Source organism: Chiloscyllium punctatum, chromosome 1 (assembly GCF_047496795.1).
Source record: "Chiloscyllium punctatum isolate Juve2018m chromosome 1, sChiPun1.3, whole genome shotgun sequence".
NCBI lineage: Eukaryota > Metazoa > Chordata > Chondrichthyes > Orectolobiformes > Hemiscylliidae > Chiloscyllium > Chiloscyllium punctatum.
Window position 1 is genome coordinate 125,716,394 of NC_092739.1, and position 13,174 is coordinate 125,729,567.

At 42.6% G+C, this 13,174-nt stretch overlaps 1 protein-coding gene across 5 annotated transcripts in view; it reads right to left on the bottom strand.

The window, feature by feature from the left end:
• malt1 (MALT paracaspase 1) overlaps positions 1-13,174 on the bottom strand; it is a 145,453-nt gene that overhangs the window by 47,063 nt on the left and 85,216 nt on the right. For all 5 annotated transcript variants that reach the window (XM_072573678.1, XM_072573657.1, XM_072573668.1 and 2 more), the window contains one exon: positions 9,922-10,018. In XM_072573678.1, the coding sequence (XP_072429779.1) occupies positions 9,922-10,018 (97 nt within the window). The remainder of the gene's footprint in view (positions 1-9,921; positions 10,019-13,174) is intronic.

Genomic DNA, 13,174 nt, shown 5'->3' on the forward strand with positions numbered 1-13,174 from the left:
CAAAGAAACCAGCATTAATTATCAACAGTGCATCACCCAGAGGCCCACTGAAAATGTTACCTAGTAGGATGATGAAACGTCTGGAAATGAATCTTCCAGCTCAGCGAGCAAAACTACATCCAGTTTCTCTATTACCTCTGGTTCTCTCTCCACAGGTGCCACCAGACATTCTCTTGCATTCCTCTGTTTTTATTTCAAACCACCCGTCACTCTTAAACTTCACAGGAAACAAGCCCACTGTCCAACCTGCCCTACCAAAAACAATAAGCTCATTCCAGGTATCAATCTAACAAATCTCTTCTAAAACACCTCCAATGGTTTTATATCCTTCCTTAAATGAGGACACCAAAACTGCACACAGTATTCAAGATGTGGTCTCAGTTAACATTCTGAAGCACAAAATCCCTACTTTTATGTTAAATTCCTCTTATAACAAATGATAGAATGCCATGAGCCAGCCTTCTTAATTACTTGCTGTACCTGCATACTAATGCTTTCTACTTGAACACTTCGATCTCTCTGCATCTTAGAATTATACAGTTATTCTCTGTTCAAATAATAAATGGTTATTTTAGTAGCCTGCCAAAATGAAGAACGTCACATTTTCCCACATTATACTTCACCTGCCAGACTTTTGCTACTCACTAAATGTATCTATATCCATCTGCGACCTTCTGAGTTCTTCACAACAGACAATTCTACTTCTCTTGGCATCTGGATGTCACATGAACAGAAGGATGTGAACACATTGAGATCAGTGCAGTACCAGTTTATTAGATCCAGGGATGAGGAACATCGGTTGTGAGAAAAAATTGAAGTTGGGACTGTTCTCCTTGGATAGAAAAAGACAATGAGGAGATCAGATTGAGGTTTTCAAAATCATGAGCAGGTTAGATGGAATAGACAGGGAGAAACTATTTCCACACATAAAAAGAAACAGGAATAAGAGGGTATAGATTTAAATCAATCTGTAAATGAAGGAGGAAATGTGAGGAAAAGCTTCTTCTTCAGCAACTAATTAAAGTATAGAATGCTCTGTCTAGAAGTGTGGTGGAAGCAGACTCAATTGAGACATTCAGGACGGGCAACGTTAGGTGAAAAAAAACCTAGGAGATTGGTATTAGATAATGAAGCTAATTTAATGAACTGGGACAGGCATGGTGTCCTGCTGCACCATAAATCTTCTGTGTCATCAAGAATTTAGCTACATTGCCTTCACTGTCCTCATCTAGGTCATTGACATAAATTGTAAAAAGCAGAGGCCCCAACACAGATCCCAGCAGGACTCCACTCATCACATGCTACCAATCAGGAAAAGACCCAGTTATACATCCTGTCCATGTATTATCAACCCATCTTCTATCCATACAAATGTGTTACTCCCTACACTGTGAACTCATAGAACATAGAACATTACAGCACAGTACAGGCCCTTTGGCCCTATATGTTGCGCCGACCTATCATACCAATTTGAAGCCCATCTAACCTACACTATTCCATGTACGTCCATATGCTTGTCCAATGACGACTTAAATGTACTTGGCGAATCTACTACCGTTGCAGGCAAAGCATTCCATACCCTTACGACTCTGAGTAAAGAAATTACCTCTGACATCTGTCCTATATCTATCACCCCTCAATTTAAAGCTATGCCCCCTCGTGCTCGCTGTCACCATACTTGGAAAAAGGCTCTCCCTGTCTACCCTATCTAACCCTCTGATTATCTTATATGTCTCTATTAAGCCACCTCTCAACCTTCTTCTCTCTAACGAAAACAGCCTCAAGTCCCTCAGCCTTTCCTTGTAAGACCTTCCCTCTATACCAGGCAACATCCTAGTAAATCTCCTCTGCACCCTTTCCAAATCTTCCATATCCTTCTTATAATGCAGTGACCAGAACTGTACACAATACTCCAAGTGCGGCCACACCAGAGTTTTGTACAGCTGTAGCATAACCTCATGGTTCCGGAACTTGAACCCTCTATTAATAAAAGTTAAAACACTGTATGCTTTCTTAACAACCCTGTCAACCTGGGTGGCAACTTTCAAATATCTTTGTACCTGGACACCGAGATCTCCTACTTTGCACAATAATATTTCTTTTTTTTCAATCCTTTTCAGATCTAACAGATGCCTTGTCACACCTAGAGGTTAAAATGATCAGTGAGAAAAGGAAAAAATAACAATAGTTCAAAACCAAAGTGAACCTCCTTGTCATGAACCATTACTTCCCCAAGAATCAGACTGAAAGCAGTTAGCTATTATTCACTAAACATTATTCACTCGATACTCCATAGTTTATGCAAACTGTCTAATTTGTCCCACCTCCAAAACTTTATTTTTGCTGCTTTTAAAAGAGAGAGTATCAAGTGCTGGAAATCTGAAATACAACCATAAAAACAGAATAATTTTTCTGTATTTTTAAGGAAGGAGATAGATGGTTTGACCTTCAGCTGGAAACCTTCATCAGAACTGGAATCCAATTCTGACACAGTTAGCATATGAAATGTTAAATAAAAATAGAAAGTGCTAAAGACTCTCAGTAGGTCAAGCAGCATCTGTGGAGAAAAGAATATTTCTGGTTGATGACCTTTCATCAAAACTGACGAGTGTTGACAAGCCTTGATGACAGATCACTGACCTAAAACATGGGGCAGAATCTTCCAATTGTTGATCTAAATGCTACCACCACTCACAGTACAATTTCTTCATTAGCTGCTGGGACATTTGAAGAAATATTCCAGCTGGGAGCAAATGCCACTAATATCTCCGCTCGCAACATTGTGTCCAAGGTGACAACCCGGCCTATCTATTGAGTTTACAGCTAATGCATCAGAATTAGATTGGAATTTCACGACAACAGACACATAACTTCAGCTCTGTTATTTCAAACAGCAGGCAGCAACAGTACATGATTTTAGAAGTATAGTTTCTAGTCAAGGGATCAACTAACAGGGCAAGCGATCCATTTAAACGTCAGAACAGGAGTAGGCCATTCAGCCCCTTGAGCCTGTTCCACCATTCAAGGAGACCTTGGCTGATCTGTGGCCTAACTCTAAATACCTGCCTTTGATCCAGACCCCTTTGTTACTTCCCTTTGTTTAACAAAAATGTGTCTGTCTCAGTTTTAAAATTAACAATGAATCTGTATCGACTGCCATTTGTGAAAGGGAGCTTCAAATAAGTAGAGAGTCATAGAGATATACAGCACAGAAACAGACCATTCGGTCCAACTCGTTCATGCTGACCAGATGTCCCAACACAATCTAGTCCCACCTGCGAGCACTTGGCTTATATCCCTCCAAACCCTTCCTATTCAGATACCCAGATGCTTTTTCAATGATGTAATTGTACTAGCCTCAACCACTTCCTCTGGCAGCTCATTCCATATACATACAACCGTCTGCTTGAAAAAGTTGCCCCTTGGGTGCCTTTTAAATCTTTCCACTCTCACCCTAAACCTATGCCCTCTAGTTCTGGACTCCCCCACCCCAGGGAAAAAAGCTTTGTCTATTTATCTTATCCATGTTCCTCATGATTTTATAAACCTCTATGAGGTCACTCCTCAGCCTTCAATGCTCCAGGGAAACAGCCCCAGCCTATTCAGCCTCTCCCTATAGCTTAAATCCTCCGACCCTGGCAACATCCTTGTAAATCTTTTCTGAACCCTTTCAAGTTTCACAACATCTTTCAGATAGGAAGGAGACCAGAATTGCATGCAATATTCCAACAGTGGCCTAACCAATGTCCTGTACAGCCGCAACATGACCTCTCAACTCCTGTACTCAATACTCTGACCAATAAAGGAAAGCATACCAAACGCCTTCTTCACTATCCTATCTACCTGCGACTCCACTTTCAAGGAGCTATGAACCTACACTTCAAGGTCTCTTGGTTGAGCAACACTGCCTAGGACCTTACCATTAAGTGTATAAGTCCTGCTAAGATTTGCTTTCCCAAAATGCAGCATCTTGCATTTATCTAAATTAAACTCCATCTGCCACTTCCCAACCCATTGGTCCAATTGATCAAGATCCTGTTGTAAACTGAGGAAACCTTCTTCATTGTCCACTACACCCTCAATTTTGGTGTCATCTACAAACTTACCAACTATACTTCTTATATCCAACTCCATTTATATAATTGACGAAAAGTAGTGGACCCAGCACTGATCCTTAAGGCACTCCATTAGTCACAGGCCTCCAGTTTGAAAAACAACCCTCCACCACCATCCTCTGTCTTTTAACTTTGAGCCAATTCTGTACCCAAATGGCTAGATCCCCCTGTATTCCATGAGATGTAACCTTGCTAACCTGTCTCCCATGGGCAATCTTGTCGAACGCCTTACTGAAGTCCATATAGATCATGCCCACCGCTCTGCCCTCAATCTTCTTTGTTACTTAGAACATAGAACATAGAAGAATACAGCACAGTACAGGCCCTTCGGCCCTCGATGTTGCGCCGATCAAAGCCCACCTAACCTACACTAACCCACTATCCTCCATATACCTATCCAATGCCCGCTTAAATACCCATAAAGAGGGAGAGTCCACTACTGCTACTGGCAGGGCATTCCATGAACTTACGACTCGCTGAGTGAAGAACCTACCCCTAACATCAGTCCTATATCTACCCCCCCTTAATTTAAAGCTATGCCCCCTTGTAATAGCTGACTCCATACGTGGAAAAAGGTTCTCACTGTCAACCCTATCTAACCCCCTAATCATCTTGTACACCTCTATCAAATCACCCCTAAACCTTCTTTTCTCCAATGAAAACAACCCCAAGTGCCTCAGCCTTTCCTCATAGGATCTTCCTACCATACCAGGCAACATCCTGGTAAACTTCCTCTGCACCCGTTCCAGTGCCTCCACATCCTTCCTATAGTATGGCGACCAAAATTGCACACAATATTCCAGATGCGGCCGCACCAGAGTCTTATACAACTGCAGCATGACCTCAGGACTCCGGAACTCAATTCCTCTACCAATAAAAGCCAGTATGCCATATGCCTTCTTCACTGCACTATTTACCTGGGTGGCAACTTTCAGAGATCTGTGTACATGGACACCAAGATCCCTCTGCTCTTCCACACTATCAAGTAGTCTACCATTAGCCGAGTAATCCATCTTTTTATTACTCTTACCAAAGTGAATCACTTCACACTTAGCTACATTGAACTCCATTTGCCACCTTTCTGCCCAGCTCTGCAGCTTCTCTATATCCCGCTGTAACCTGCCATATCCTTCCTCACTGTCTACAACTCCTCCGACTTTCGTATCATCCGCAAACTTGCTCACCCAACCTTCTATCCCTTCCTCCAGGTCATTTATATAAATGACAAACAGCAATGGTCCCAAAACAGATCCTTGCGGAACACCGCTAGTGACAGCACTCCAAGATGAACCTTTGCCATCAACTACTACCCTCTGTCTTCTTCCAGAGAGCCAATTCCTAATCCAAACCTCCAACTCACCCTCAATGCCATATCTCTGTATTTTCTGCAGTAGCCTACCATGGGGGACCTTATCAAACGCCTTACTAAAATCCATATATACCACATCTACCGCTTTCCCCTCATCTACCTCCTTAGTCACCTTCTCAAAGAATTCAATAAGGTTTGTGAGGCACGACCTGCCCTTCACAAAACCATATTGACTATCCTTGATCACATCATTCTTATCCAGATGTGCATAAATCCTATCCCTTACAATTCTCTCTAAGACTTTGCCCACAACAGAAGTGAGACTCACTGGCCTATAGTTACTAGGACTATCCCTACTCCCCTTCTTGAACAAGGGAACCACGTTTGCTAGCCTCCAGTCCTCTGGCACTACTCCTGTAGACAAAGAGGACACAAAAATCAAGGCCAATGGCTCTGCAATCTCCTCCCTTGCTTCCCAGAGAATCCTAGGATAAATGTCATCAGGCCCAGGGGACTTATCTATTTTCACCCTTGCCAGAATTTCCAACACCTCTTCTCTACATAGGGTAGGAATAGGTCCAATCAAGGATAGTAATGGGAAGTTGCATGTGGAGGCTGAAGCGATTGGGGAGGCACTGAATGAATACTTTTCGTCAGTATTCACTCAGGAACAGGACATTGTTGTCGATATGAATACTGAGGCACGAATAAGTAGAATGGATGGCTTTGAGATATGTAGAGAAGAGGTGTTGGAAATTCTGGAAAGGGTGAAAATAGATAAGTCCCCTGGGCCTGATGGCATTTATCCTAGGATTCTCTGGGAAGCAAGGGAGGAGATTGCAGAGCCATTGGCCTTGATTTTTGTGTCCTCTTTGTCTACAGGAGTAGTGCCAGAGGACTGGAGGCTAGCAAACGTGGTTCCCTTGTTCAAGAAGGGGAGTAGGGATAATCCTAGTAACTATAGGCCAGTGAGTCTCACTTCTGTTGTGGGCAAAGTCTTAGAGAGAATTGTAAGGGATAGGATTTATGCACATCTGGATAAGAATGATGTGATCAAGGATAGTCAATATGGTTTTGTGAAGGGCAGGTCGTGCCTCACAAACCTTATTGAATTCTTTGAGAAGGTGACTAAGGAGGTAGATGAGGGGAAAGCGGTAGATGTGGTATATATGGATTTTAGTAAGGCGTTTGATAAGGTCCCCCATGGTAGGCTACTGCAGAAAATACAGAGATATGGCATTGAGGGTGAGTTGGAGGTTTGGATTAGGAATTGGCTGGCTGGAAGAAGACAGAGGGTAGTAGTTGATGGCAAAGGTTCATCTTGGAGTGCCGTCACTAGTGGTGTTCCGCAAGGATCTGTTTTGGGACCATTGCTGTTTGTCATTTATATAAATGACCTGGAGGAAGGGTTAGAAGGTTGGGTGAGCAAGTTTGCGGATGGTACGAAAGTCGGAGGAGTTGTAGACAGTGAGGAAGGATGTGGCAGGTTACAGCGGGATATAGAGAAGCTGCAGAGCTGGGCAGAAAGGTGGCAAATGGAGTTCAATGTAGCTAAGTGTGAGGTGATTCACTTTGGTAAGAGTAACAAAAAGATGGGGTACTGGGCTAATGGTCAGATACTTGGTAGTGTGGAAGAGCAGAGGGATCTTGGTGTCCATGTACACAGATCTCTGAAAGTTGCCACCCAGGTAAATAGTGCAGTGAAGAAGGCATATGGCGTACTGGCTTTTATTGGTAGAGGAATTGAGTTCCGGAGTCCTGAGGTCATGCTGCAGTTGTATAGGACTCTGGTGCGGCCGCATCTGGAATATTGTGTGCTGTTTTGGTCGCCATACTATAGGAAGGATGTGGAGGCACTGGAACGGGTGCAGAGGAAGTTTACCAGGATGTTGCCTGGTATGGTAGGAAGATCCTATGAGGAAAGGCTGAGGCAATTGGGGTTGTTTTCATTGGAGAAAAGAAGGTTTAGGGGTGACTTGATAGAGGTGTACAAGATGATTAGGGGGTTAGATAGGGTTGACAGTGAGAACCTTTTTCCACGTATGGAGTCAGCTATTACAAGGGGGCATAGCTTTAAATTAAGGGGGGGTAGATATAGGACTGATGTTAGGGGTAGGTTCTTTACTCAGCGAGTTGTAAGTTCATGGAATGCCCTACCAGTAGCAGTGGTGGACTCTCCCTCTTTATGGATATTTAAGCGGGCATTGGATAGGTATATGGAGGATAGTGGGTTAGTGTAGGTTAGGTGGGCATTGATCGGCGCAACATCGAGGGCCGAAGGGCCTGTACTGCGCTGTATTCTTCTATGTTCTATGTTCTATGTTCTATTATAGTGGTGCTGGAAAAGCACAGCAGGTCAGGTAGCATCCGAGGAGCAGGAAAATCGATATTTCAGGCAGGTTGCATTCCTGATGAAGGATTCCTGCCCGAATTGTCAATTTTCCTGCTCCTCGAATGCTGCCTGACCTGCTGTGCTTTTCCAGCTTTTCCTGTCAGGGTGAAAGGAATATACTTCCTCTGATTCTTGTTATCTCATTTCTGAAGGCTTCCCATTTTCCAGCTGTCCCCTTACCTGCGAACATCTGCCTCCAATCAGCTTTTGAAAGTTCTTGCTTAATTCCAGTTCTTGTTAAAATTAGTCTTTCTCCAATTTAGAACTTCAACTTTTAGATCTGGTCTATCCTTTTCCATCACTATTTTAAAACTAATAGAATTATGGTCGCTGGCCCCAAAGTGCTCCCCCACTGACACCTCAGTCACCTGCACTGCTTTATCTCCCACGAGTAGGTCAAGTTTTGCATCTTCTCTAGTAGGTACATCCACATTCTGAATCAGAAAATTTTCCTGTACACATTTAACAAATTTCTCTCCATCTAAACCCTTAACACTCTGGCAGTCCCAGTCTGTGTTTGCAAAGTTAAAATCCCCGACCATAACCACCCTATTATTCTTACAGATAACAGAGATCTCCTTAAAAATTTGTTTCTTAATTTCCCTCTGACTATTAGAGGGTCTATAATAAAATCTGGATGCATTCCTAGGAATATCCTCCCTCAGCACAGCTGTAACGCTATCCCTTATCTAAAACGCCATTCCCCCTCCTCTTGCCTCCCTTTCTGTCCTTTCTGTTGCATTTGTATCCTGGAACATTAAGCTGCTCGTTTAAATCCTCCTGAGCAGCTCTAGCAAATCACCCTTCCAGTATATTAGTCCCCTTCCAATTCAGGTGCAATCCATCCTTCTTGTACAGGTCACTTCTACCCCAGAAGAGATTCCAATGATCCAAAAATGTGGATCATTCTCCCATACATCAGCTCCTCAGCCATGCATTCATCTGTTCTATCCACCTATTCCTACCCTCACTAGCTCACACGGCCAGATATTACTACTCTCTCAGATTTCCTTTTTAAATTCCTGCCTGACTCTTTATTCTCCCTTTTCCCTTCTTTTGTCATTAGCTCCAATGTCTACAATGACCTCCAGCTGGTCACTCTCTCCTCGAGAACATTCTGCATCCACTCTGAGACATCCTTGATCCTGGCACTAGGGAGGCAACACACCATTCTGATTTTTCACTGCTGGCCACAGAAACATTTTTCTATGCTTGGAAATAGAGAGTCCCCTAACACAATTGATCTCTTGGAACCCCACATACCCCTCATTGCACTGGAGCTAGAAACTTGGCTGTTCGTGCTACAGTCCCCTGAGAATCCATCACCCCCTATATTTTCAAAAACAGTATACTTGTTTGAAATGGGGATAGCCACAGAAGACTCCTACACTACCTGCCTCCCTCTCTTATCTTTCTTTGGAATTAACTCATCTATGTGATTGTATCTGCAACTTTTCTCCCTTCTTATAACGGCCATCCATCACATTCCCTTGCTCTTGTCAATTCCTCATTGCCCCTAACTGTCTCTCCCATCGATCCATTCGATCTGATGGGATTCGCAACCAACGGCATTTATTGCAGATATAATCCTCAGTAACACATAAACTCTCCCTAAACACCCACATCTGACAAGAAGAGCATATCACTCTACTAAAGGCCATTCAGGAATGCTTCCTGATTTCTCTCTTGAATGTTGTGGCCCTGATTCTCGGACTATGCCTCTATTTCTAGAATCCTCAGTCAGTGAAAATAAATCATTATACTCCTCGCTTTCTTGCCATAAAAGTGAATGCATTTTTATCTGAAGAATGCAATGAGATAATAATCTCTCTCTCATTTCCAATATTCCAAAATAGTAGTTTGAAGAAAAGTAGATAAAGCAGCACATTGCAGTGTGTAATGAGCTCATATTGAGGCTCAGCTCAGTTCTGAAGAAGGGTCACCAGACTCAAAACTCTAACTCTTAATTTCTCTCCACAGGTGCTGCCAGACCTGCTGAGGTTTTCCAGCAATTTCTGTTTTTTTTTCACACTGATGTTCTGTTATCTCACACAATATTAACTTTCAATTTAGTATTGATGAATCTCCAAAGTGTAACTCCTTACCTACAAATACATCTGCTTCCATACTCCATTGTTCCGCCTTGTCATTGAACACACGGCAACAATACCGTCCCTGATTGTCTCGGTTTATATTACATATCTGTTTTCAAATAAAAGTGTGTTTGGATTAGTCACTTATATACACATATCATACAGAGATTAGACAGTGGAAGTAAGTATATTCCACAAAAGATCATTGATACTCACAGGTGAGGTGCCAGTAGACTGGAGGTTGGCTAACATGGTATCAGCTATTTAAGAAAGGTGGGAAAGACAAACCAGGGACCTCTAGATCAGTGAGCCCGACATCAGTGGTGGGCAAGTTGTTGGAGGGAATCCTGTGGGACAGGATGTACATATATATTTGGAAGGCAAAGATTGATTAGGGATAGTCAACATGGCTTTGAGCGTGGGAAATCTTGTCTCATGAACTTGATTGAGTTATTTCAAAAAGTGACAAATAGGATTGATGAGGGTAACGAGGTACACATGATCTATATGGACTTCAGTAAGGTGTTCAATAAGGTTCCCCATGGGAGATTGGTTAGAAAGGTTAGATCTCATGGAATACAGGGACAACTAGCCATTGGATACAGAACTGGCTCAAAGGTAGAAGAAGACAGAGGGTGGTGGTGGAGAGTTGTTTTTCAGACTGGATACCTGTGACCAGTGGAGTGCCACAAGGATCAGTGCTGGTTCCACTACTTTTCATCATTTATAGAAATGGAGTTGGATATGAACATATGAAGTATAGTTAGTAAGTTTGCAGATTACACCAAAATTGGAAGTGTAGTGGACAATGAAGAAGGTTACCTCAGATTGCAATGGGATCTTGATCAGATGGGACAATGGGCTAAAAAGTGGCAGATGGACTTTAATTTAGATAAATGCTAGGTGCTGCATTTTGGGAAAGCAAATCTTAGTAGGACTTATACACTTAATGATAAGGTCCTAGGAAGTGTTGCTGAACAAAGAGACCTTGGAGTGCAGGTTCATAGCTCCTTGAAAGTGGAGTCACAGGTAGATAGTGAAGAAGGTAGGCAAAAGTGAGGACTGCAGATGCTGGAAATCAGAGTCTAGATTAGAGTGGTGCTGGAAAAGCACAGCAGGTCAGGCAGCATCTGAGGAGCAAGAAAATAGACATTTCGGAAAAGCCCTTCATCAGGAATGATGAAGGGCTTTTGCCTGAAATGTTGATTTTCCTGCTCCTCGGATGCTGCTTGACCTGCTGTGCTTTTCCAGCACCACTCTAATCTAGTGAAGAAGGTGTTTGGTATGCTTTCCTATATTAGTCAGAGTATCGAGTACAGGAGTTGGGAGGTCATGTTGTGGCTGTACAGGACTTTTTTTAGGCTACTTTTGTAACATTGCATGTAATTCTGGTCTCCTTCTTATCAGAAGGATGTTGTGAAACTTGAAAGGATTCAGAAAAGATATATAAGGATGTTGCCAGAGTTGGAGGATTTGAGCAATAGAGAGATGCTGAATAGGCTGGGACTGTTTCCATGGAGCGTTGAAGGCTGAGGGGTGACCTCATGGAGGTTTATAAAATCATGAGGAACATGGAGAGGATAAATAGACCAGGTCTTTTCCCTGGGGTGGAGGAGTCCAGAACTAGAGGGGAAAGATATGAAAGGGACCCAAGGGGCAACTTTTTCACGCAGAGGGTGGCGTGTGTATGGAATGAGCTGCCAGATGCAGCGTTGGAGGCTGGTACAATTGCAACATTTAAAAGGCATCTGGATGGGTATATGAATAGGAAGGTTTTAGAGTGATATGGGCCAACTGCTGGCAAGCAGAACTAGATTAGGTTGGGATATCTGGTCGATATGGACAAATTGGACCGAAGGGTCTGCTTCCATGCTGTACACCTCTATGACTCTATGTACCAACCAGGAAATTACATGAGTATTGTCTGCTACAACAGTTGTCAAACAAACAATCTTCGTTGAGGATCCCCTTTAGAAACGGATTAGTAGCCAAGGAGCGCTACTCTAAATTATATGAATATAAAATATTCCCCAGAAGAATGTTTTGCATATTAAGTATTTATTAACACTCTACCAATGACAGCAGCCCAGAATCTGAAGGAATCAGGAGTTTGAAGGAAGCAAAGTCCCAAAGGGTACAGAAACTCAGAGGAGCAGGAATCTGGAAAAGGAAGGAATGAGGGAGAGAAGGAAAAGGGAGATACTAGTAATGTAGGTGGAACAGAGTATGCATTCAGCCAGCTTACTCTTACGGTGCCCACTTGAAGGCAGATCTTCTGTCATGGATCCTTTGAAAATTCTCTGCACATCCTACTGGATCAAGTAGGCCCCATTTTGAGAGTTACTGCTCCATGATTAACTAAATACATTCCCATCATACAAATCTCCCACAAGCAATGTGAATACAGATAATTTATGCTATTATTTTTTTAAACATGCAAAGAAAATTGAGAGTATTCAATTCTCAGAAAAATACATCATGAGTTCAGAGAACAGTATGTAGTCTCAGGTTTTAGGTCTCTCACGATCTCTGAATGACCCAAAATGACAGCCAATATCTATAGAAGTGAAGTCACTATTAACAATTTGCACACAGATAAGTCCACTTAGAGAAATAAGATTAGTGAAAAGATAATCTATTTTAGCAAAATTAATTGAGAGATGGATACTGGCCACACAACATTGAGGAACGCCTTTGCCAGTCTAACAGTGACACATGTACCCAAGAGACAGATGGAGCCACAGTTGAAGGCCAGATGCAATTGACAGAACCTCAAAATTGGGCAGAATCTCTCTGTACTGCTTTGTGATATCAATCTTAATTATGTATTTACTGAATAGGAAGCAGAATTTGAAGCCATGGCCTCCTGTGTCGAAGGAATGAATGCTACACAGTGAGCAATGACAGATAAGCTATTTTTAAAATATGACGGGGCTGGGTTTCAACTTTTGAGAGACTGGTGGAACACTGGTTAGCAAAGAAGTGACCTCACAACCATAGTATTCTAGTCTCCTGGTGGGTACAACCCTCTAGGTTATAAATCTCAATTTTGGCAAGGATCCTTTATATGTAGGAAGGGTTTAGAGGGATATGGGCTGGGTGCTGGCAGGTGGGACCAGATTGGGTTGTGATATCTGGTCGGCATGGACGAGTTGGACCGAAGGGTCTGTTTCCACCTCTACATCTCTATGACATTCTATGTTACTTTGTCACTTGCTTAAAATCCATTGTCAACCATAATCAAAAATTCAACTGGACTAGTTAA